Source organism: Cydia pomonella, chromosome 16 (genome assembly GCF_033807575.1).
Source record: "Cydia pomonella isolate Wapato2018A chromosome 16, ilCydPomo1, whole genome shotgun sequence".
Taxonomy (NCBI): Eukaryota; Metazoa; Arthropoda; class Insecta; order Lepidoptera; family Tortricidae; genus Cydia; species Cydia pomonella.
In genome coordinates, this window is record NC_084718.1 from 1,864,929 (window position 1) to 1,891,785 (window position 26,857).

Genomic DNA, 26,857 nt, shown 5'->3' on the forward strand with positions numbered 1-26,857 from the left:
TTTTTGTACGGTCGTATGTTCATACGCCTCTTTGCCGCGACGCACTCTGAGAATAGTTGGTAAAAGTTTATGGACGTATGTATGTACGCCTATATAGCGTGACACTATTTCGTGGTTCGCACTGTCACGTGAGAGAAGTATGTACGTACGCCTTTATACTCCGATGAATATTGGGGACTGAATGAAAATATCACTTATACGCCTTCAGTACGGCTTTTTGGAACGACATTAAATGATGACTGTCAGTTATACGCCAAATGATTTTTTAATTATTTAACTAACTAATTATTATGATAAAATTATGAAAAAAATTGTGCTTACGTATTGTTACAAGACGAATACGATGCCGTTAAAAACGAAAAATGGCATTTTTGCGTATACGCCCCTTTGGCCTGAAGCCCTCGATATATAAAAAGAAAATACAGTTTTCCAAGAAAACCCCATGCATAAGGCGATCCTCGTCATAGTAACAAATCATCAGGTTGCCAAGACCTATTGAATGAGACATGTTTCGTTTCTGTTGGTGGGTGGGGACAGTGCCCATACAAATTTGCCCATGGTCCTTTGCGGCTGGCCCGCAGTCTATAATACGTAAAAAAAATTAAAATCCCACCTCGAAATCAAGTTGGTTAAATAAAGTCCATTTAACGATTAGTATAGTTGAGCTTAAATCTGGTGATCTTTTTAGGGTTCCGTACCAAAAAGGTATAAAAGGAACCCTTATGGTGCGAATTTGTCCGTCCGTTCGTCTGTCTGTCTGTCACATCGCTAAATATCTCGAGAACCACTTAAGCTATCGATTTGAAATTTGGAATAATTGGAATAGTGAACAACGCTAACCCAGACACATTAAAGTATTATTTTTTATGTTATTTTTATTAATATGGAAAATGCCCAATATGAAGAGGGGGCAAAATTTCAAAGTCTTAGTGACTAGGTCTTGGTAACTTTTTTTTAATCAACAAAACCTTTCCGAATTCAGTTTGCAATTTAACCAACTTTACGTGTGTTTATTACACCTGAAATTTCTATGAGATTACATTAAATACACCTTTTTTCAAATAAAAGATAAATTATTGAAATCGGTTCACATGATAGAGAATTATCCTCGAAAAACGAACATACGTGCATTACATCGCGCAAATTAGTTAGACAATTTGCCGATAGATGGCGATGTACAAAAATATACTTAGTTACACGAGATAATTCAAAGTTCGTACGGAACCCTCGGTGCGCGAGTAAAACGAACTCGCACTTGACCGGTTTTTTCTCACTCTACCGGCCCAACCCGATAAGTTCACGTGATTTTAGCTCTACTACTTAAGTACCTATTCTCTTCAACAGTCAATGCAAAGGGCGGATCCAGGGGCCTTCAGAGGGCCTGGGCTGGATCTAGGACAACAGTACATATCTTTCTATACTGGCCCGGTACATATATTTCTATATTTCAGGTGACCCCCCCCCCCCCTGACTAAATATAAAGCTGGATCCGCCCCTGGTATGCACTTATGCAGCCTAAGTTAAAGCTTGGAGCTGACATTCTGGAAGCCCTTCCTGTACAGAGTGACGACCACAGCGCCACCTAGACCAAGGTTGTGTTGCAGGGCTATGCGAGCGTTGGGGACCTGGAAAAAAATAGTAAGTATGAATATTCTTTCAAATACGTGCTAAAAATAATTTGATCTATTTTCCCAAATATTATATGTATAACACAGTCCTATAGGGACCGTGCGCGTTGGAGGGTCTGCCATCTTGTGGTCTGAATCGGAATCATAAACAGGCACATTTACACGTCAAGTGTTTTCTTGTGCATAGTAGGTTCTGCCATCTTGTGGGCTACATCGAAACAAAAAACATCACATTTACGCCTCGTGCCAAAAATCTGACGGCTCCTGTGCTGCCTCCTATAGTTCATGCACGCTCCCTATAGTCAAATTTTACTGGCCAAGTATTAGCCGAAACGTTAATGCAATTTACCAATAACCATTACAATTTTATTTTTTATTAATAACTGATCGGCGATTGGCTTTAGTCACACCTGATGGAAAGAGAAGACAGGGCCTAAGATGGAGCTCACCGGTTCCGTAGTAGCTTATTCACTCTTTGAATTTAAACCGTAAATTGTACCCGTCCGTTACTATTTACGGTTCAATTTGTAATTGTAAATGTCAATTAACGTTCAGCCAACACTGTTACAGGCGTTATGGCTTCGAGAATAATCAAGAAGACGAAAGAAAATCCAAATACAAAATCAAGAGGCCGGTCACACGCTGTTTCTAAGTTTTCTTACACACCGTTTGTTCATTCGTTAGTCGGTACAGCAGGCTGTTCTAAAGGAACCGAAAACTGCGTCGTCAAAATGATATTCACCTTTGAATATTTTTATTGACAATAACAATATACATAATGGATATATACAGATGATTACTATAACTAGCTTATATCTAAAATAGATAATGATAATGATATTTATATTTTAAGATTTTTATTATTGTATGTATGTTAGTCTGTAAGGTATGTATATATGGGCCATAGTTTCCTGAAAATAAATGATATTTATTTATTTATTTATTTTAAAGGTACAAAATATTACATTAAGATACAAGTGCTAAAAATAGGAAATTCGAAACGAGTGGCGATAAATTAAAACACGACCGAAGGGAGTGTTTTAAATCGACACGAGTTGCGAATTATCTATTCGCACATGTATCGTACAACGTTTTACAGTACATATGACCCTTTAAATGTTCGACACAGTAACGTAAAATGCTAATTTTCGCACTAGTGCTCTAAAGTAGCACCATATGTACTGTAAATTAATTTATGATTGTACCATCTTCGGCCAGTTTCGTCATATTATATCATCTCAGTCTGCGCCAGTCCTGTGGCTCATGGAGGATCAACCTTCTGCTCATATTCATCATAATAAGACATACATTACCTATTATATAACTACTGTTGTCACCAACCTTAAGATACCTCTGTCCGCCTAGGTCTACAGTCCCATACGGACAGTTGATTGTTAGGGTTTGATTACTGTAGATAACAAAACTTCCTTAAAGATTTAATGCAATGCTAATGCCACATGATAAGGTGTATGTAACAAGTAGAGAGGTACATACAAACAGCCATAGAGACAATTTTACATGCCTGAACTTGTTGAATATTGTAACGGTGGTCACTTCGAACACCTACTATGATAAATTAAAGTATGTCAAAACAATGCATTTTATTCATTTTAGACATCATGTTTCTTAGAGACATTGACAGCTTAAGACCTACACAATCGATATTTAAATAGAAAAGGTGTAAGTTTATTTTTTAAAAACAACCGGGTTCGATTCCCGAGCTGGGTACAGTTTTTTTTCAAATGTATGAATGCAGTTTTTTTTTATCAAAATCGGTGACATGGTTCCTAAGAACAAATCTTCGTATGTCTTATAGTTTCAGACATTCCCATACTGACCGATTTGAATGAGCCACCCCACCCTGTATATATACAGTAGACTAGTCAAAGGACCGTAGATCCTTCAAGAGTTAATAATTTCATCCCCAGTATAAGTAACTACTGCCACGCGCACAAGCGTGAGGATTTTTATCTTCATGCATGTAATTCATCATGTGATCTCCGCCAAATACCAGCCGCTCCATTATTCTTCATGTTCAATAGCAACAGTTAACTGTTCTTTCTCTTGACAAAGTAAAACTTGCTGTAATATTAGAATATAAACACTTGCTGGGGCAGCTGGACAGGTATAGGAGACCATCCCACCTCCGGACCTTAACCAATGAACCATACTTTAAAATAACTAAAAGTAACAATGAATATGGGAAAAGGCTCTGGCCAACATACCTGCCTAATATCCTGAACAGCTTACCCAAACAAGTAGTAGAAACTTTAGAAAAACATCCTGATAAAATAAAGAGTACACTTAAGAAAGCACTGATTAATTGAATTAATTTTGTTACAAATAGTATTATAATAACATGTAAACACTAACTGCCAACAGGACTAATTATATACTTAGTTAAGGCTAAACTTAGTTAACACAATCTCCAAATATAGAGATTATAACTGAGTGCTGACTGTACCTCAACAAAAAATTTAAATAAACAGATTAAATTTTGATTTTTTTTTTTTCTTCTTTTTATGTAGGGTTAAGAGGTCTACTAAATCATTGCAAGCACCGTTGCTAAGTAAATCAGAGGCCTTTTTTCCCGAACCAGTGGAGAGCATTTATCTGCGACATCACCTTCAGTCAATTATTTACAAGGAGGGGGTGTTTGATCTGAGAGAGCAGTATTTGTCGCTCACGGTCTACCCATGGATCATGTTAATTAATATAACACATAAGTTACGATAAAAATACCAACCTGTCTTTCCCCAGCTTCTCCTCGTAGCTGCCAGACCAACTCAGCACACTGCGCTAGTCCCGTGGCTCCCAAAGGGTTCCCCTTTCCGATCAATCCACCACTTGGATTCACCACAACTCTTCCTCCGTACGTATTGTCTCCATCGTCTATGAACTTCCCAGCTTTGCCTACTTCACAGAGCTGCAGTGCTTCATAAGTGATCATCTCATTCGTAGCGAAGCAGTCGTGAAGCTCAACCACATTCACGTCTTTAGGAGATATTCCAGTCTTTTGATATAGACGATTAGCGGCTAGCGTAGTCATATCATAACCCACAACGCTCAAGAGACTTTTCCCACTGAAAACTTCTGAAGTATCCGTAGCCATTTCCATACCAATAATCTCAACGGCTTTCTTTTGAAGCCCGTTCTGTATAACAGCTTTTTCGGACATAAGAACGACCGCTCCAGCCCCGTCGCAGTTAAAGCAACAGGATAGTTTGGTCAAAGGACCGAAAATCTTCTTTGAATTCAAGATTTCCTCCACAGTATATGCCTTGGAGATCTGTGCTCGTGGATTCTTAGCAGCATGCCTGTGATTTTTAGCAGCTATCTTTGCTACATGCTGTTCAGTAGCTCCGTGTTTCCTCATATACTCTAATCCAGCATTTCCAAAGAATTGTGCAGCACCTGGTGCTGTTGTTAGTTCTGCTAATTCAGATAATTTAGCTATGTGTTTGTCTGCAGGATGCGTACGGTCTTCATAGACGCTGAGGCTTAAAGGTCCTGGGCCCATTTTCTCAAAGCCAAGAGCTAGCACCACATCAGAACCACCTTCTACAAGCTGTTTAGCCAGAAAGAGAGCAGTGCCGCCCGTGGCACCGTTGTTATTAACGTTGAAGATAGGTATGCCTGTCATCCCGACTTGGTATAACACTCTCTGTCCACAGGTGGAGTCTCCGTACACGTATCCACACACCGCCTGCTGTATTGTCTCATATTGGATACAGGCATCAACTAAAGCTGCATCCACAGCGTCCTTCCCCATCTCGGGGTAATCTCGCTCGGGACTAGGTTTTGTAAACTTTGTCATCCCGACCCCAACAACGTAGACTTTTTGCGGCATTCTTAAGTGTTTATCGCTTGAACGCTCCGATAACACTGGCTGTTAGTTTGTTTTTGTAAACAGGTTATATCTAGCTGTCTATTGCGTAATGATTAGAGTTTGCAAACCGGATATATCCAAAAAATAAATGAGTACTGGACCCGTAAGCTATGTGACTATCCGATAATGACAATTATTGAAATTGTCTGTTGGAAAGTAAACTATCTAGTCCAAAGATGAAACATAGTTTTATACGAAAATCTGAATATCCAGATCCATAGAATTTTAAAATCTTTATATCCGGATTCGAGAAATTTCGAACCCTAGTATGATAAATAAGACGCTCAGCGATTGTATAATGTAAGTACATTATTATAATTAAGTTTTTATTACGTTGTTACTTTTTTGGGAGGTGTATTCTTTTCTGGTGTCAAGCACATATTTGCATACAAAAATGTTACTGGGTGTCATGTTTAAATTTGTATAGAAAAGTAGGTAGATACCTATTATTGTTTAGTAGTTGCTGTGTCCGTGTTCTTTTCGCCAATTTTCTCATATATTTGAAATTATTTTCCCAAAAATAAACTTTGTCAACATATTTAAAATCGAAAATATCCTAATACAGATGTGCCCCTACCCTATATGTTATCTTCGTTTCTTTCGCTTTTTGGCTTAAGAGAAATAATACCAACCTGTCTATCCCCAGCCTCTCCCCGTATCTGCCAGATCAGCTCCGCGCACTGCGCCAGTCCCGTGGCTCCGAGAGGATGTCCCTTCGCGATCAGTCCACCGCTCGGATTCACCACCACTCGCCCTCCGTACGTGTTGTCCCCGTCATCTACGAACTTCCCAGCTTTCCCCACTTCACACAGCTGCAGTCCTTCATACGTGATCATCTCGTTCGTAGCGAAGCAGTCGTGAAGCTCAACCACATTTACATCTTTAGGGGATATTCCAGACTTTTGATATAGGCGCTTAGCGGCTAGCGTGGTCATGTCATAACCAACGAGGCTCAAGAAACTTTTCCCAGTGAAGGTTTCATTTGTGTCTGTAGCCATTTCCATGCCAATAATCTCTACAGCTTTCTTTTCCAGTCGGTTTTGGATTACGGCCTTTTCTGACATTAAGACGGCCGCCCCAGCGCCATCGCTGGTAGGACAACAGGACAGTTTCGTCAAAGGACCGAATATCTTTCTTGATTTTAAGACTTCTTCTACAGTATATTCTCTAGCGATCTGCGCGCGTGGATTCTTCGCTCCATGTCTATGATTCTTTGCAGCTATTTTCGCAATATGCTCTTCACTTGCTCCGTATTTCTTCATATATTCTAGCCCAGCATTTCCGAAGAATTGTGCTGTTCTTGGTGCCTTAGTCAAGCCTGCTAAATCCGCCATTTTTGCAATGTGTTTGTCAAGAGGGGACGTGCGATCTTCATAGGCGCTAGCGCCTAAAGCTCCTGGCGCCATTTTTTCGAAGCCCAGGGCTAGAATAACATCAGAACCTCCTTCTATGAGCTGTTTAGCAAGGAACAGAGCTGTAGAGCCGGTAGAGCAGTTGTTATTGACGTTGTAGATGGGAATGCCTGTCATTCCGACTTGGTATAATACTCGCTGTCCACTTGTAGAGTCTCCTTTCGCATATCCACAAACCGCCTGCTGTATTTTATCATATTGTATACCGGCATCAGTCAAAGCCGCTTCCACGGCCTCTTTTCCCATCTCCGGATAATCGCGGTCTGGACTCGGTTTAGTGAACTTCGTCATCCCAACTCCAACAACGTAAACTTTTTGCGGCATTTTTAAATGTAATTCGCGAACTAAAACGCTAGAACACTTGAACAATACTGTTCGTAAATTACGTATAAACATAGCTGTTTACGAGTGATATAACTGGTATCTACAGCAGTGTTATCGCGTAATGACTTAGTAAATAAGCCGCTCGACGGGTGGTGCGAAGTCTACGTTTTATTGGCTCATAAATAATTCGAGATTCGAGGCGTTATTGTTGCTTTTTAACTTAAACAATGGAAAGTAGGGTGTGGTTTGGTATTAAGTATATTTTTGCATACAAAAATATACTAATGCCACGTTTTAGGTATAATTAACATTTTGTTAGTCACCTTACCCATACAACCACCGCATAAGATGTCACTTTAGCCATAAAAAACAACCTTCATTCGATTCATTACTTTACTAATTATTCTTGTCCATCATTCCTTAAAAAAAATATATATGTTTCATGTGAGAAATCTAACCTAACCGCTGGCTTCAAAGCGATGCCTTTTTTGAGTTTAGATAAAATATGGCAAATTATCAATTATTATTAATTAATTAATTATTATTATATTGGTTAAAATCCATTAACCCCCATGTCAGATCAATGTGGTTCAGTGAAGGGGACGGACTGATAATCAGCGCTGCGCAGTCAATTTGTAACGAAATGGCTGACGCAGCGTATGCTGAGTCCGTTCCTTTTGCCGCGCATGCCTATTTTTTTTTAAAGTTAAACACTGTATTTTGTGTGGCAATAAATGGTTTCTTATTCTTAATTATTGGTACAACAGACAAAATTGTTCAAAAGCGATAGATTTTCAATCAGATCTTGATTTAACACATGGTCCGGCGACAGCCAAAACTCACTAATTGCATAAAAATACTCAAACAAAATCAACTTTGTCTTGTTATGTACGTTTCACTATGGCTCACTATCTCACTATTTGTGGTAGTAATTTGAGGTTTGGTTGTCAGCTGACGAAGGTTGTTACGGGTTGGCAAGGATGTTAAATCAGACTCAGTAAGCTTATTAACTACGTTTATTAGATCTAACTAAAACTAAGCACTAAACTAAGTGTTGGACGCCAGGAGAGTTTCCGTCAGTTGTACGACGTGGTACCCATCCAAACCACTGCCTTTGTAACGGCCAGCTCAGTCATTCGGTTATAAATACTTTAATAGCCGTGAACCAAAAGGGCATGTCGATACGCTAAAACAAAATACAGACTTGTTATTCCTCCCTACAAGGAATAATAATCGAAAGTAACTTCAACGGCTAATTATAAAATACTAACATCCAATTCTATACCTAATACTAAAACTTACCCCTTGATACAGTTGAGACGGCACTCACAAAATAACCAAAATATAATAAATATAAATTCACTTCCACTGGCAGGATGTCTAGACGTCTATTTCAAATTACTTATTTCGATAAATTCGTTTTTACGATATTATATCACAACAGTGGAAGATCGATGTCTACTTGACTCACCGTTGCAAGTTCAAGTGTCCGTTTCAACTTTTTCTCGACATGACCGCAAACTTTATTTTTTAAATCTAACATTTACATTGCTCCAATATTTAAAACACACCAATAAAACATACAAAAAGTTCACTCATGCCGGGGATCGATCCTCGGGCCTCTGATTTGCTAGTCAAGCCCGAATACCACTGGACCACCAGGAGACATAGCTAGCTGTTGTAAATAGGTAACCAGTTTATGCGTCTTTGAACCATTGTACTGTATTGCAACGACAGAAGGACTAATATAGATTGATACCAGTCACCTTTAGTAGGCTTAGTGACAACATAACATGCCCCGTCCCTCAATAAAAATAAATAAATCACATTTATTTATTTATTTTTACATAATAGGGTTTCAGATCTTTGATATGCCATACACCAATATTCTTGCCATGGGCATTATTTAATCTAAATACAATATTTGAAAGTTTTTCCACTACAACAGCCCTGTCAAATTTTGGAGCTAACTTAGCCATAAACTTATTACTTGCATTAGATAAACACTTGGTTCTTCTCCAGACTATATCACCTACCACAAAGGTCGCTAGCCTTGTTTTCTGGTTATGGGCATTTCTCAGACGTGACGTTCGGTGCCTGACTTCGGTGCCGATATTTTTTTTTACTTTGTAGACATGTGATGTACAAATTAACAATTAGGCTTAACTTTAAAAAATATTGGTAGTGAAGGCCTCCTTATAGAAGTAAAGGTTCGCGAGATATTTGAGTTTTTCAAAACACTGAAATCAAACACACTCACCGAAATCAATATTAATAAAAAAGGTGCCACTGAATTCAAAATTTACCAAGATTGTAATAAAACAATATTAGTTTAGCACTAAAATAGTTTTATTATCAATTTAAAGACATCATAATGAAGATATAATTATGTTATTATTGTGATTCATCATAAAACAAAGTTATGCTCTGCTACAAACTATGGATTTATGATTATAAAAGTAAATGGCTTCAAACAACTAAAAGTCAAATCAAAATCTAGATAGAACGGTAAAAGAATCATTATTTTAAATAAGGAGTTAAAATCAATAACAAAGTAAATTTTAAATCTCTCAAAATAAACTAATTAGATCTTAAAAAAGCAAGGCAAAATTGGCCTGCTCGCAAGCAAACACTTGACAATCAACAACAAAATAATAATAAAAAACTTAGGAAGGAAATAACACTTATGCTTTAACCTTTAACATAAAATTGAAAAGAATAAACTGCGTAATACCCTGCTTAAACTTAATTTTAACTATGTAATGTCTAGATATTCAGTCGGTTTGTCTGACAATGTGTAGACAGATCACAAATATTACAATACTCATTAAAATCTAAAGTTATCTTAAACTAAAATACTCTTTTGTCATTGACTATTTTTAAATTAAAATAATAAATGGTAGGAAATTAACAGTTTCTTTGACAGTCTTTTTTCATTAAGATTTTAATTATTTTTTAAGAGAAGTTAACATTTTAGTTTTAGCTACATAAAAATTAATAAAAAGTGACATTTCCCATCTAATAACACTTAAATGCAAGCTGGCATTTCGTTACAAAATGGGATCGGTATTATTTATATAATATGTAATACTATATGAGCTATCTATAAATTGTTATATTTTTCAAATAGGAAAATTCACTTTAGGTCACATAAAAAAAACACAGTTTTGTAAGCGTAAACGCCAGCTCGAATAACCTCTCGATTCAAATAAAATTAGAAGATTTTATGCTTTCATTTTAAATAATAGAATTAGATTTAAAAAACCACCTCAGGAATGCGTTCTGAGTTGTAAAAAATATTTTATAAAACTTTTTTTAATGTAGACTATTAAAGTAACTGCTTTTTGTATGCATGTTCATATAAGATTGCAGATTGTGCTGTAAATAAAAACTAATAAATATGACACCAGCTTAACAATCAAAATTATATATTTATTTGGACATATATAATAAGCACATGTTAACGTATATAATTTAAATTAGCATTGTATGTAAAGTACAAAAATAACGAACATTTTATAGTAAAGATTGACAACGGTGGACTATTATTTGATTTCGGTGGTCAAAAAACCCACCGAATCCACGGTAATCACGCCCACTGAATTCAATTTTAATCGCTTTTAAACAATTACAGAAAACATAATCATAGTATGTAAAAGAGTTTCTAATATCCAAATCACATACCTCTGAGGGTGGCTTACGCACTATATAACCGAAAAAGTACAAGCACTTAAACAATGAATGGCTTCACCGAATTCAAAAAATCACGTAACCAAACCCACCGAATGCCGAACACACCTTTACGAAATCGGCTTGCAGACCGGGAGCCGACGTCCCCTCTCGCTGGTAAATGTGGTGCGACTGAAGCTACCTGCGCACGCGGCGCGGCGTTCCTGGTATATTCCTTTGTGAAATGCCGACAAGGTTTATAAATTCCAGTGAAATCACGTGTTGCCGCGGGACAAGTCGAATAATTGGATTTATTTTGTAATATGAATGCGTAAATTATTTTGAGTCTAATAATATAAATAATAGGCTTATGTAGAATACGTGAACCAACTTTAAAAATTAAAATAAAATTCCAGTCATAAGTTATGATTTTTTGTTTCAACAAATCTGGGTGCGGGACATACCCACTGTTCGTCAATTTTAGCACTTAACATTTATTTTCTTATAATATATATACTACATGGAATGTTTTACCAGTTGTCCAGGTGTATCAGATGCTAATGGATTTGCATGATTTAATTCAGATTTTATGAGCAACAAATTCACGTGTTTATGTCCCCGGACACGTAAAAACGCCACCTCTGAGAAATGCCCTTATAACGATAACTACTTTTAAGGTGTGCATTTTTTATTTTATCCTGAACCTCTCTAAATATCTCGCCCCTTGCTTCCAGACTATCGAGATAGGGTACCGTGTCTATAGCAACACTATCAGTTGGAATAACTATTGTACGCGCCGACGGCAAGGGTAACAAATTCGAGACAGTGGTTTCCCTACCAAAAAACAAGTAAGATGGAGTGCGCCCCGTAGTTTCATGAACTGCCGTTCTAATTGCATGACCTAACTCATCTATGTTTTTATCCCACTCATTATGCTTTTTGGATGTTATATAAGAAGAAATCATTGTGCCTACCACGCGATTTACCCTCTCGGTCGGATTGCTCTGCGGATGGTAGTGCGGCGTGTATCTGATTTCCACACAGTATTTAGAAGCTAAATCCTTAAATAGATGTGACTCGAACTGTTTTCCATTATCGCAAACAATGACTTTAGGCGCACCGAATAACAAGAATTGCTTTTCTAGGATTTCGCACATTTTATCCGCCCTACCCGTACGTAAAGGAAATAAAACTGTGAATTTACTAAATAGGCAGGTTATCACTAATAACATGGTGTTACAATTTTTACTTTTTGGAAAGGGACCCATAAAATCCATAGCTATTACTTGCCAAGGCCACTTTACTTCTCTGTGCTTCCCCATATGTCCTAAAGGTAAATCTTGGGAGACTTTACGACTGGCACAACATTCACAAGCTTTCACATACAGTTTCACATCTTTTAGCATGTCGTGCCAAAAAAATTTCTGTTTTACCCTGAAATATGTTTTCCTTATGCCTAAATGACCGGATGTGGGAATATCATGGCACTCTTGAAGCACTTTCTCCCGCAATGGCTCCGGTACAAAAAGCTTCCATACGTCCTCTTCACTAGGGAATTCTTTCATAGGGACTTTTTTAAAGAGTAGACCATCGCTAACTATCCATCCCGAATTGCTTACACCATTGGCTATCTTTGCAACCTTATTTTTGTACCATGTGTCTTTGTGGCTATCTAAGATCTCAATAACATCCATCTCACACTCTGCCTTAGGCACACCTCGAGATAAAGCATCCGGGACAATATGGCATTTTCCCGGTCTATGAATGATGTCGAAATCGAATTGTTGAAGTTTCATCGCCCAGCGAGCCAACCTTCCATGCGGGTCCTTCATCTTATGAAGCCAAAGTAGCGCGCTATGATCCGTCACTACCGTAAAATGAATCCCATCAATATAAGGTCTAAACTTTTCTATTGCAACGACGACACTAAGCAGTTCCCTTTCTGAAGCCGAATATTTTACCTCTGTATCATTAAGTTTCCGACTTAAATAAGCTACCGGCTGGTCAGCTTCGGCCACTCTCTGACAAAGCACAGCTCCGATGCCCGTACCGGAAGCATCACACTGAATGACAAACGGCTTCGTGTAATCGGGACACGTCATCACTGGTGTCGAAGTTAACAAGGTCTTCAGACTTAGCCAGGCTGTTTCAGCTTCCTCAGTCCAAACCAACTTCTTCTTCTTTCCCTTGGTTAAATTGTGTAGTGGAGCCGCCACCATTGCAAAGTCCTTAACAAAGCGTCTGTACCAACTTGCAAGCCCTATAAACCTTTTCAATTCCGTAAACGTTTTGGGTCTAGCAAAGTTCAATATTGCCTCCACCTTTTCCGGATCTGTTCTAAGACCATCCTTGTCTACGACATATCCAAGGTACCTTAGATTGGGTCTAGCGAATTTACACTTATCCACATTAATTGTAAGGTTAGCCTTCTTCAAAACTACCATAACTTTCCTTAATAGGCGTAAATGCTCTTCGAAGGTCGCCGAACATATAACAATATCGTCGAGATAGGCCCAGACCTTGCCTTCCTCAGCATGAAACAGAATGTCCATAAGTCTTTGCTGAGTCTGAGACGCGTTCACTAACCCAAACGGCATCACCTTAAAATGGAACAGCCCTCTGCCCGGAACGGCAAAAGCAGTTTTCTCTTTGCTGCCTTCCTCCAGCTGGATTTGCCAAAAGGCAGATTTTAAATCGATAGTACTTAAGAACTTAGCATTACGTAGACTATCCAGTATGTTGGCTACTCGAGGCAGAGGGTACGTATCTCGTTTCGTAACCTTATTTAGCTGTCTACTATCCAAACATAGTCTATTTTCGCCGTTAGGCTTTTTAACGATCAGCACCGGCGAGCACCAAGAGCTGTAAGAGGGTTCTACTACGTCTTTTGCTAGCATATCATCCAATTCCTTTTCAATGGCTTGTTTTACTATTGGCGAAAAATTGTACTGCTTTTGATGTATGGGTTTGCTTTCACCAGTGTCTATACTATGCTTTAAGATGTCCGTTCTCCCTAACCCATTTCCGACTGTGCTCTTAATTTCTTCTATTAACCCTTCCAAACTTGCCAGCTGACTTGAAGAGAGATTTTCTTTATCAATTATTACAAGCGCGTTTGTTGTATTCATCGCAGCTAGTTCCACCTTCTTATCTTCCTCTTTACCTCTAAACTTCAATCCAATGCCGAACTCATCAAAGAAATCTTGGCCCAAGACGAAGTTCTGCTTTAAAGCTGGCATGACCATAACCGGAACTACCTTAAATTGATCGTCGAAGTTTATGGGCACATCAAAAATCTCCGTAATCTGGTGTGCAACCCCGTCGGCTACTGACATCTCAATCGGATTCCTCTTCACCGCCTTCAACCCTAGTCTCGTAAGAGTCTCTGCAAATCGTGCATTGACCACTGTGCGACATGCTCCACCATCGAGCAACCCCACACAATCATAACCTAAAATATTTAATACCACATACTTCCTATTATCATTTATCTTTTTAACTACTAATGGGCATAAATCACGTTTCAACTTTTTCTCGACATGACCGCAAACTTTATTTTTTAAATCTAACATTTACATTGCTCCAATATTTAAAACACACCAATAAAACATACAAAAAGTTCACTCATGCCGGGGATCGATCCTCGGGCCTCTGATTTGCTAGTCAAGCCCGAATACCACTGGACCACCAGGAGACATAGCTAGCTGTTGTAAATAGGTAACCAGTTTATGCGTCTTTGAACCATTGTACTGTATTGCAACGACAGAAGGACTAATATAGATTGATACCAGTCACCTTTAGTAGGCTTAGTGACAACATAACAAGGTAACAAACAGTTCCTTGATGACATTTTAAGATTTCATATAGATTTCGCTTTGAAGTAATTTACTGAACTGATAAAATTAATATCAATCATGAACCAGGAAAACCAGGCGTAGTATTGTGCTATGTTAGCAATAACAATGCCTCGAACAAATACTGATAACCTTTGCTTATAAATTCATATGCTAATGGGTTCATTCACATTATTCTAATATGTAGATTGACCGCAAGTAGCCCTGGTTAGGCGAACGGCTTACAAACTAGACTGAGGTTCGAATTCTAACGTACCCAGATGTGGCTTATTAGACCTTATGCACGAAATATTATTTTCATCACACTTGCTCGAAAAAGATCTTATTTCATGCAGGTGTTGTTCCCCCGGGAGTTATGGACTGTGAAAATAAAAGCTATAACCATAACTTCCAATCGTGGCTGAATGCCGAATAGGTCTGTGCCTTCGATACCTAACCTGTCAAGAAAATACAAAATGGCGGACGAGTGTTTGTTATGTCACCGTATTTAAGAATTATTTCGCTTAAAATTTAGTTTTTCCTTCACATTGTAACTCCGGGGAAGAATATTGCAGACTCGGTGCTTTAACTCCTCCAGCCTGCAGCTCTTGGGAATTACCACCCTCGTATCCAAAATTTCACTTTGTACCTCCCTCGTTGCACAATGTACTATTGATATTTACCAATTGCGCTTCGGTAAAGAAAATATCGTGAAAAAAACTTCATACTGTCAACAATTTCATTTAAAGTCAAACCAAGATAGTTGGTAGTTTTTTTTTATGCACGGGTTATTTTAAACGTCAAACTTCTATGAAATCATGACGTTTACTTGACACTTCTACCGTCTGGACTATCAAAATCATTGCCAACTTATCTTGGTCTGACTCTACTTGTGTCCAAAATCTGCATTGGGCTAGCGCGTTTAATGAAATAACTGTAAGTAGTAGGAAGGACTGTCTGTTAAATCTTCATACAAACTTTACTACTGGTGTTGTAGATGGCGCCACTACAAAGTAACCAGTGAACGAGACAATAGACTATTATATAAGCCAATATGCAAACATGAATAAGAAATATCTTAATAAATAAAGAAATATAGATTTTATATAGGAATAAAAATTAGATGTTTCAGATTTAAGCATGGAATTAATTTCTCAATACCTCCATTCGCTTTGTCATCAAGTGTATTTTGAGGTCGTGTCATGAATATTCCATAAATTAGTAAGCAGTTAAATAAAGAATTCTTTGCTCTTGACCTTTCTTAGTTGACTTTCAAAGTTAGGAATGACAAATAAAATTATAAATTGTATATATGCTGCTTATATAACTATTGTGTAGGTAGATTATATGACAGTTATGTATCCTTTCGATATTCGATAACATACTTATATCTTTTTAGTTATGTCACTGCCAGTCAAGAGATAAGCGTAGGTACTCTATAATTTTTAAATTTGGAACCAATGTTTTTTACGCCTTCGAATATCGTTAATTTCTACCTTTTTGCAGTTTTACGACTTAAAAAATCACTGATAAATGGATAAACGACGTTAAATATAAAACTTTTATTAACAAAATAGTACCATTTATAAAATATCCAGGGAATGTTGATAACATTGAACATTATTGCTATCTATAAAAATACATTGCACCTAACATCTACACTTCGATTTCTCTAAACAAGAAAAGTAGATATCTTTAAGGTTATAAATAATAGATTTAATCTAACATTCTAACCATTTAATTTCATGTGACTTAATGTCATGGAACCAGCTATTTAAAAATAAATGCCCTAGACCAAGATCCATAACCAAGAAATATCTAGATAAAACCACTTCAGTTTTATTTACAATTTAGAGCGTATTTGCTCTATTCTGCCAGCCGCCTGCCTCTGAAGGTCTGTAAGCTTCATCGCCAGTCCCATGTTTCCTTGGATCTTGATTTTCCCTTGGAAGAAGGCTTTTTGAGGGTTGAGCTTTCCTGAAATTAGGTCGACAACATCTTTGTCATTAACTGTGAAGGTGACATCAGGTTTGTCCTTGCCGTTGTACGTGACCTTGCCCTTGCCCTCCTTGGCGTTGATGACCCAGTAGCCCTCGTTGCCGTTGGCGCCCTTGACCTTGAACCCGTAGATGCCTCGGACCTTCTCGATGAGGTTTTCGGTGTCGGTCTCCATGGCATCCTCGAGGATTTTCATGTATTTGTAGACCTAGAAATTTTAACAGTTAGATGAGTACATAGACACCTAAATTAATATCTAATCATTATTATAAAATACTAAATTATGTATGTATACCATTTGTTACTTCCACCAGTACTTTTAATATAAAGCTATTATATTATTTACTTTTTGCATGAAACCTCCAATGGTTTTTTTCAATGATTTTTCGATAAATTTCATTTTTCAATAATTCAATCCTACTTCCATATTGGTTAATCTAACTTATTAAGTTCATAGCTACAAATAAGAAGATACTTTGATTATAGATCTAACTTAAACCAATTTAAGGTTAATCTAAATCAGGTATACTATAGGTCAGGGATCACCAATTAGTTTCTCCAGAGGGTCGATTTTTAAATAAAATGACCATCGCGGGTAGTTTCTTTCTTAGTTTATTAAATAAGCAAATGTAATATATAGGTCGGCGGTCCGGATCCGAAAAGCGATCCACCATTCGGTGACCCCTGCTATAGTAATGGGCTGCTTCTCAGGGTTTGAGGAGGCGGTAACGGCGTAGAGAACGGCATTGGTGAAACCCTCGCGGCACACGATGATGACTACTCCCAATAGTAAACTGTATTATAAAGATAACCCTACTTACTGCTCCTCCGAGTCCCAAGTTATAAATAAGGACAAACCTCAGACTCGTCAGTATCTCCTCAGTTGAAGGAGCCGGCAACCGCATATTGGTGAAACCCTTGCTGTACATGGTGATGGACACTCCCAGATCCAATAAGTGTATTATAAAGACAAACCTCGAACTCCTCAGGGTTTGAGGAGGCGGCTACCGCGTTGGGAGCGGCATTGGTGAAACCCTTGCGGTACATGGTGATGACGACTGCTCCTCCGAGTCCCAAGTTATGTTGAAGAGCGATTCGAGCGCGAGGGACCTGAAAGAATGGAGAATACCTTTAATATCGACAGTCGTACTATTTCATTAAGACTTGTTTACAGAGAAAAGGGACTTTTGTGTGAGACACGTACTCTTATTAACGTCCCGATTGAAGAGACACTTGAGTCCCTTTTTATATAGACGACACAATTGAATTAATTAATTAAATAGAGTAAATAAATAAAAAAAATTAAAAAAAATCGTTTATTAAAAGAAAGAAGATTAAATTACATAACTAGCTCAGTGGTCCCACACTAGGATAGGCCTGTATCGTGGTGACCGCTCTACAGAATTACTATATACATTTTTGGGGTATCCTCTAAACTAAAATACAATCCTATCTTGGACTACTATATTCAAATAGACACGTACAGTTTTTACAGAAGATCAATTTCATTGTCACCTATGAGAAGTTAATCAAAGTTATCACCTCTGTGATATAACTCCGAACATTGAAAATGGAAGTACAGTCAAGTGCAAAAATATGTATCGAAATAATCGTCTCATTAATATGGTACTACGCTCTTATTACAATGGAATAAGATGCTATGGGACATATTTTTGAGTAAGATGTGTACACCCATATTTTTACACTTACTGTACCGTCTTATACCGGCTCTATCACTATGGTGTTGAACATGCAACAGCAGAGGCAAATTGTTAAAACTCCGATTTTCGACGTTCGATTGCGGTAATTGGGTATTTGACACATGTTAAATATTATAACAAAATTAAGTTAAATGGATAAAAATAGAGCCATCCATTATTTAAAAAAGTGGAATTTAAACACATATTGAGATTATAAAAAAATACAAGGCTCCAAAGTCTCAAATAATATATATTTTCAACGTTCAAAAAGAAAATGTTACCATTCGATTCCCTACATTTTATTGAAAAATAAATTGTATAACAACTATATAATTATGTATATACATATACGCAATATTTCAGGGTCAAAATAGCAATTTTAAAAACTGTCAAGTAGGTAATTCCACAGCGATTTAGAAAAATAGGTAATACAAGACTTGCATTTGATACTGAAAAAGGTCCGTAGTTCTACTCGTAAACGGTCTGGGTTCAGTAACACTTTTGGTAATAAACATTCTAGCTCCGTCAAAACCTGTTACCCGCCAGCTATTAGCAATCTTAACATGCTAAAACTGTTACGGTATGGGTCTTGAACTTCACCCAGAACACAACAAACAGCATTTATTGCTCTAAAATTAAAGTTCAATTTTGATTAACTGCCATTAATTTGCATAGCCTACCTTTAATAGAAGCTAACTGATTCTTTAAAGACAGCATTTGATATTAGATATAGAACTCTGTCTTGTGCTGGAAAAAGTCGATTATACTGGTGTTGGTTTGCAAGTATATGCATAAATTTTGTGGCTATATGCCTATATTATTTATTAATAAGTTAGTTATAAAGTAATTAAAAGTTCACAAACTGGTCGTTCTTTTCGATGTCTTGTTTTGGACCACTCTGTCACGCTTGTATTTCTGTATTTTACCAAAGAAATTAAAATATACAAGTGTTATTGCATTTTTTTAAGCTGTAGTGCTCTAGATTATATTTACCATGAGAATAATTGAAAACGAAATTTCATCTCATACAAAAAGCTACACTCCGTCACATCATGGGGACAAAAAAACAGAACGAAAATAATTTTGACCCAGACATCTTTACAACACAACTGTCTAAAAACATTTACACGCCTCTAACACAATAAAAATCAGGTCGTGTAAATATACTTTTAGAGCTTTGGCTTGTAAAGATGTTAGTGAACGCGACCGTACTAAGTAACACTACATAAATCTGCCCACCTTATTTAGTAATTAATTAGACACATAACTACCTGCGAATGAATGACAGCACACAACCTCCTCTCGCCGTCGGAGTTATAAAACTAGCCACGAGTTACGTAAATACCGGTTTCCTCACAAATTACCTGTCACTACGTTCGTTGGCAAAAACGATGCGCTGTGTGCTTGTGGACGGTTACAATTTTTACCCGAATGCATACTTAATATTGTAAACTCCATATCAAGTAACTCGATACAACGATTCACTCCCTATAACGCTGACATTTTTTGGCCATAGCAGCTTTACTGTGTAATAAAATAAGCGGTGGTGGTCTAGCGGTAAGAGCGTGCGACATGTAATCCTGAGGCCGCGAGTTCAAACCCCGGCTCGTACCAATGAGTTTTTCGGAACTTATCTACGAGATATCATTTGATATTCACCAGTCGCTTTTCAGTGAAGGAAACCATCGTGAAGAATCCGGGCTAATCCCTATAAGGCCTAGTTTACCCTCTGGGTTGGAAGGGCAGATGGCAGTCTTCGTAAAAAGTGCCTACGCTAATTCTCGGGATTAGTTACCAAGCGGACCCTAGGCTCCCATGAGCCATGACAAAATGCCGAGACAACGCGAGGAAGATGATGATGAGTTGCTTTAGTTTAATATTGATTTCTCTCTAACGAAAACTATAGCATCAGAAAACGTCCGGTCCTTTGTCGCTATTTTGAGTTTACACTTATAAATGCGAAAATAACCCTTTCCGTCTGTTCGTTATCTCTTCGCGCTATAAATGCTGACTTGCTGAGCCGATTTCGATTATTTTATATTAGCTTCTGTCCGCGACGTTGTCTATGTAGAATTATCTTTATCGTGTGTGTCTGTTTCGTTATTTATATCTTCACGCTTTATATTTTTTTTTTACATATTAATATATTGTGTTATATATTTAGTTTTCAATTTTTTTCTATTATTTTTTTGGATTGTTCAACTAACATCTAGTTATTAAGATAAACTAACAAGCTATGGATCAACTTGGTCTGAAATAAATGATTTTATTCATTTATCTCCGGAACCGATTTAGACGATTTTTAGGTTTTTAGATAGTTTATGGTCCGGGATAGTAATAGAATAATCCTTATCTTTATTTTTTAAGTTGGTAGAATTTACAATGGCAGTGGTTTGGAAATACGGTGTGTTTTCTGCCCAAAAACCATTCGAAATGAAGACCTATTGGGTATATGCCGGCAAATACCCATTGACGAACAAATCGCGGCACGGAAATGGAGAGGACATACTATTCGAAGAGGGAAAACGAATAATGCTACCATAGCTTTCGCTTGGAAACCGCTGGACGGAAGCCGTGGCTCCGGGCGTCCTGTACACTCTTGGCAACGGTCCGTCCTAAGAGAGCTACGAGCGGTCGGGTTGAGCTGGAGCGAGGCCAGAAGGCCTACCAGGGTGGCTACCGGGAAAATCGAAATTCGTCAAATGCGGGCATTTTTCTCTGTCACTCTAATTACGTGTTAATGAGAGTAAAAGAGAAAGATCCCCGCAAATTGCGAATTTCGGTTTTCGCGGTAGGCCCCCAGGAACCACGTTCGAAGTGTTGCTTCTCTGTAGCACTTGTAAATTCGTAGGTAAGCGTGAAAGGAAGGCAATACGTCGATCGTGGTTCGCGGTAGGCCCGCAGAAGTGTCGCTGAAGATAGGAAGGCGTGGCGCGAGCTTGTGAAGGCTCTTTGTAGCTCTGGGGTGCCTTTTTTATACCACGTTGATGAACAACAACAATTCTACGTAGTCTAAGTTTAAATTATGAAATATGATTTAGCAGTCTAATATGAATGTTTGTTCCTTATTCACATAAACCGGTATCATAAAAAAAATACTGAGCCGATTTTGGCGGATCTTGATTTGTCGCTATATCCCGGATGAAATGGGTAAATGAGGCTCTACATGATTTTATTTATTTTTCGTTATAAATGTTGTTTTGCATTGTCGTTGACGATAAAGCATCCGAGTAATATTATTCATAAGAAATTTATAATATTAAATCAGACATATCGCAAAATAACAACAGAAATAAACGGCAAACTCGATAACCTCCTTATCTGAAGTCGGTCAAGTTACGACCAAACTGGTACTGTTTACTTTCACTTGGAAACTCAGAGTTTTAGCCTTTCAGAACTTGTCTGATTTCTGTAATAATTTAATTAATACACATTGATGTCATTGATAGTTCTATCGGCGGCCGATCGGAATATCCGCCCGATCGTAATGTTCCTTTGTAATGTTTTAACGGTTGTCACATTAAACCAATAGATAGGTAGGATAGGTTCATAAGGTTGCTTTAGATGCGCGAAGGGCAAACTGTCCAGAAACTCCGTAGACACAGGGAACGAGACAATGATTTTCACGTTACACGATATGCCTAGGAATTTCATGATCAGGCGGATATGACGATCCGACGATCGGCCGCCAACATTTCCAATAAACCAGACCTAACAGTGGCGGAGCGTCTATAGAACTCAATAGTTTAAAACAAATAAAGTAGTTTCTTCTAAAAATCTCAAGGAAAACCGTGTAAACTGTTTTGTGGGACTCCGTACCTGTTTGAGATGTATGTTTTTATGTTAATAATAATAAATAAATAAATAAAAAAGCAATCCAGGTTAGCTCTGGCTCGCCCTAAGGCAAAGTTGCACGCTTCTTCACTGATGATAATGATGAACCTACCTATAATTTTTTTAGAACAACTAGAGTGTAATGGTTAAGGTGAATATATTATTTAAAAAAAAAACATTTTTCAGACCTTGGACCTTATCCCATACAGTGATATCGAATACGTCAAATCTTTAGATTGCCTAGCGGACTGCAAAGACATAGACAATATAGAATCGCTAAGATGAGAATCTTTTAGTATTTTTCCATAACATATTATTTCCGACTGTAACAGGATAATTTTGGCGTACTTAAATTACGACATTAGGTATTTCTTAAATGTTCTCGTATTATAATAAATATGTAATATATGTAAAATGCATATATTTTCAACCATTGTAAAGAAAATGTATGTAGGTATTATCATTAAATAATTTAAATTAACTTACTTTTAACTTTTTTTTAAGTCCGTTAATTTCAAGGGTGCGTTCCCTGCGTTAATTTCAAGGGTAAGTTAAAATTAAGTAATATTCTCAAAGTTCCATGTGGATAAGGAACCTTTCATCAGAGAAGGCACCTTATGCACAAGACACAAGAAGCATAACGACCGCTCTCTGACCTGCTAGCATGAGTTGCAGTCTCTCGCGCGACTCCATACATCTAGCGCGACTTCGTCTAGAACGCAACTCATGCTAGCCGGTCTGTACCCCTAGTGTAACTTTGATCGACATCATAACGTGACGAACGCGTTTGCGTTAAGTCTCATTTTGTATAGGATTTTGAGTTTCCAAAACGTCCCGCTTGGCGCGCTCTTTCTAAATCCAATACAAAATGAGACTAAACGCAAACGCGTACGTCACGTTTCGAAATCGAATTTATTTACACTAGGGGTACTGATCTCTGACTCGTATTGTAATATTATTAGGTTAGATTTGACAAATCTTTGTGTCATCGTGGATGACACGAACTATAATAACTAACTTATAATGATGATTGTGCGTATGTTAATAATTAACTATGATAAGATAATTAGAATCATATTATTTTTCTAACTCAATCACATCAATCAATCAAATCAAATTCAGATATCTCAGATTACAACCGAAATAGCTACTTAGCCTCATGAACTTTGGATAAATATATAGCAATGATTGAAAAATATACTTTAGTTCCTGTAAGAAGTGAGGGAATTTATGGCCAAAAACCATTCGAAATGAGGACCTATGGAGTATATGCCGGCAAACAGAATTAAGCTTTATAAGGCTTAAGAATTAGGCTTTATAAGCTTCTCTTATAAGTTATCTGCTTGTATTATCTATTACTAAGCTTTATTAATTTTAATTTCCTTATTCTACTTTTTCTTTCTCTGTTCAACATGGTTGCCAATAGCCGCTTATGTAATATATTTAAGTAAATCGTATAATTTCCCTCACGGGACATGCTTTGCCTAGTGTGGGGGTCAGAATAAATTGTAACTTGCTCTAATATATTTTTTTGGAAATAAACTATTTGTATTTTCGTTGTATTTTGTAAACACCCATTGACGAAGAAATCGCAACACGGAAATGGAGATGGATAGGACATACTATTCAAAGAGGGGAAACGAATAACGCTACCATAGCTTTCGCTTGGAAACCGCCGGACGGAAGCCGTGGCTCTGGGCGTCCTGTACATTCTTGGCAAGAGCCCGTCATTAGTGAGCTACGCGGGGTCGGGTTGAGCTGGAGCGAGGTCAGAAAGCAAGCTGAAGATAGGAAGGTGTGGCGCGAGCTTGCCAAGGCCATTTGCACCTCTGGGGTGCCTTAGGATAAGGACAATAACAACAACGGTGAGGGAAAGTAAACCTTACTATTAGAAGTATTAGAACAATCAATGTGTATCGCGGCAGGTGCCTGATAGCAAAGGATGCTGTATCGATTCCGGCCTGGGGAACTGGAGGCCTTGGTCACTTTATTTAGTATATGACATTTATTTCAGTTTAATGTTAACCTTATTTCAATGCAATAAGATGTATTTATGTACCTATCCCTTAATGTGTACTTCGTTAGATGGTGGTGACCACCAGGACGAAAAGGGTAAGGACCTGACATGAATATGTTCTTTAAGAATTATGTACTAAAAATATTTGTGTTACCACTATACTCAATGTTGTAATAAACGGTTGTTTTATATTATATCTGAGGACCAAAGTCCATAAGTGCATTGCAACTGTGTGTTTGCAATGACGTAGAACCTTTGCAGTATGGTGCTTTTTTTTATTTGTTCAACAGAAGAGGCAACAAATTACTGATTTTTTTATACTATGTCGGTGGCAAACAAGCATACGGCTCGCCTGATGGTAAGCAGTCTCCGTAGCCTATGTACGCCTGCAACTCCAGAGGAGTTACATGCGCGTTGCCGACCCTAGCACCTCCCCCCCCCCCACTCGTTGAGCTCTGGCAACCTTACTCACCAGCAGGAACACAACACTACGCGTAGGGTCTAGTGTTATTTGGCTGTGGTTTTCTGTAAGGTGGAGGCACTTCCCCAGTTGGGCTCTGCTCTAGATCTGGAATGACATCCGCTGGCTGTGCCCTACCACACAAAGCGAGATGACATTCACAATGCCCATACCTCTCTTTTGGACGTAGTTTAAGGAAGTACCCGGGTCCATAAGCACTTATAAGTCTCAAAAACCAATTACATTTAACCAAAATCAAGCATTAATAAAATAATTACAAATTTATATCTGCAACGCAGGCTTCGTCAGGAGGGTACAACCATAAATCAGCATCAGGCATCAATGCACACAAACAATAAAGCTATCGCAACAGGCTTCCTCATTTTTAATACATAGTCATTTCATTTAAAAAGGACCAAAAAGGAGTCATTTAAAAAGGAGTCTCAAAATAATTAGTATTAAATTGCTTTCTTATGTAAAGGGTGTATAGTAACCACCAATTGTTAAAAGTGTATGTCTGGCCTGATACCAGCGAGTTAACATTTAAGGACAGACAGGGGCAAAAGTAGTTTTCAACCGGCAAAAGTTAGAAGGAGGGTATTTTCTCACTGTGAAAACTCTTAATTGCCAGTGAAAAATCACCTTAGTATGTAACCAACCTGTCTGTCTCCTGCCTCGCCTCTCAGCTGCCAGACCAGCTCAGCGCACTGCGCCAATCCCGTGGCTCCCAGAGGATGTCCCTTGGCAATCAGTCCTCCGCTCGGGTTCACAACCACCTGTCCTCCGTATGTGTTGTCTCCGGCATCAACAAACTTGCCCGCTTCACCCTCACCGCACAGCTGCAGGCCTTCATATGTGATCAGTTCGTTCGCAGCAAAGCAATCATGAAGCTCAACAACATCTACTTGCTTTGGTGAAATACCAGTCTTTTCATAAAGGCGCTTAGCAGCGAGCCCCGTCATGTCATAACCGGCAATTTTCATTAAACTATTCTCAGTGAACACAGCTTCTGTGTCAGTCGCCATTTCCATACCTATGATTTCAACAGCCTTGTTTTGCAGCCCGTGGCGGATGACAGCTTCTTCCGACATGAGCACAGCCGCACCGGCTCCATCACTAGTCGGGCAGCACTCTAGTTTGGTCAATGGACCATAGATCTTCCTAGAATTCAAAACCTCCTCTACAGTATACTCCCTTGCGCTCTGTGCTCGTGGATTTTTGACCCCATGTCTGTGGTTCTTTGCTGCTATTTTGGCTAAATGAACTTCTGTTGTGCCATACTTTTTCATGTGTTCCATAGCAGCATTACCAAAGTATTGCGGTGTCATGGGGGCAGCGGCAAGGTCGGCTATCTCAGCCATTTTGAGCGTATGACGGTCCATGGGGTTCGTGCGGTCGGTGTAGGCGCCAGCGCCGAGCGCGCCGGCTGCCATCTTCTCGAAGCCGACGGCCAGAACTATGTCGGAAATACCACCTTCGATGAGCTGCTTAGCGAGAAATAGCGCGTTCGAGCCGGTCGAGCAGTTGTTATTGACATTGTAGATCGGGATACCGGTCATTCCGACCTGATACAACACGCGCTGCCCGCAAGTCGAGTCTCCGAAAACATACCCGCACACGGCTTGCTGAATCTTCTCGTACTTGATCCCAGCGTCCGCCAGCGCAGCCTCCACCGCTTCCTTCCCCATCTCGGGATAATCGCGGTCCGGACTCGGCTTGACGAACTTCGTCATGCCTACGCCGACAACGAAAACTTTTCTACCCATTTTAAAAGCTTATATTTACCTCAAGCGATGACTGCTAACTGCGGAGTTTGCTGGGCCGCGCACAAAGAACGAGTACGAGCTCACGAAATCTCTTTAATTCCTTCGTTCACTGATAACTCGGCGCAGATAATGCTTATCTAATGCAGGGCACCACCAACAGTCCTAATCGATTATCGCTGGGTCAATGTGCGGTTTGCGGCGACTCGAAGTACTTTTTATTGCTATTAGCAACTAAAAAGCCGTACGCGTGTCTCTACAAAAGAGAAAGACTGTAGTGAATTGAATTTAGATGATAATTAAGTCGAAGTTCACTTTGCATGACGTCTT

The 26,857-nt window shown here is 38.4% G+C and overlaps 2 protein-coding genes across 3 annotated transcripts; both read right to left on the reverse strand.

Annotated features, from left to right (window-relative positions):
- Positions 1 to 969: 969 nt before the first annotated feature.
- On the reverse strand, positions 970 to 7,970 carry LOC133526209 (sterol carrier protein 2-like). 2 transcript variants are annotated; one of them, XM_061862732.1, is made up of 2 exons: positions 6,150 to 7,970; positions 970 to 1,625 (listed from the first exon to the last, which is right to left on the reverse strand). In XM_061862732.1, exons 1-2 carry the CDS (start codon positions 7,323 to 7,325, stop codon positions 1,521 to 1,523), a joined length of 1,281 nt encoding a protein of 426 aa, XP_061718716.1. In that variant the 5' UTR covers positions 7,326 to 7,970; the 3' UTR covers positions 970 to 1,520. The 2 variants fall into 2 exon arrangements, with proteins under 2 accessions (XP_061718716.1, XP_061718717.1); XM_061862733.1 differs by lacking the exon at positions 6,150 to 7,970 and adding an exon at positions 4,375 to 5,600.
- Positions 7,971 to 16,302: 8,332 nt separating this feature from the next.
- Positions 16,303 to 26,851, reverse strand: LOC133526707 (sterol carrier protein 2). Its single transcript, XM_061863423.1, has 3 exons — positions 25,424 to 26,851; positions 17,729 to 17,863; positions 16,303 to 16,961 (listed from the first exon to the last, which is right to left on the reverse strand). The coding sequence occupies exons 1-3, from the start codon at positions 26,528 to 26,530 to the stop codon at positions 16,599 to 16,601; spliced, it is 1,605 nt and encodes a 534-aa protein (XP_061719407.1). The 5' UTR covers positions 26,531 to 26,851; the 3' UTR covers positions 16,303 to 16,598.
- Between the last annotated feature and the right edge of the window lie 6 nt (positions 26,852 to 26,857).

Coding starts and splice junctions, on each gene's coding strand:
- LOC133526707 (XM_061863423.1), bottom strand. CDS start 26,530: ATGGGTAGAAAAGTTTTCGTTGTCGGCGTAGGCATGACGAAGTTCGTC. Junction 17,864..25,423: donor GCGAGGCAGGAGACAGACAG/GTTGGTTACATA, acceptor CCATTCTTTCAG/GTCCCTCGCGCTCGAATCGC. Junction 16,962..17,728: donor CAAACCCTGAGGAGTTCGAG/GTTTGTCTTTAT, acceptor TAAAATTTCTAG/GTCTACAAATACATGAAAAT.
- LOC133526209 (XM_061862732.1), bottom strand. CDS start 7,325: ATGTTTATACGTAATTTACGAACAGTATTGTTCAAGTGTTCTAGCGTT. Junction 1,626..6,149: donor GAGAGGCTGGGGATAGACAG/GTTGGTATTATT, acceptor ATTTTTTTCCAG/GTCCCCAACGCTCGCATAGC.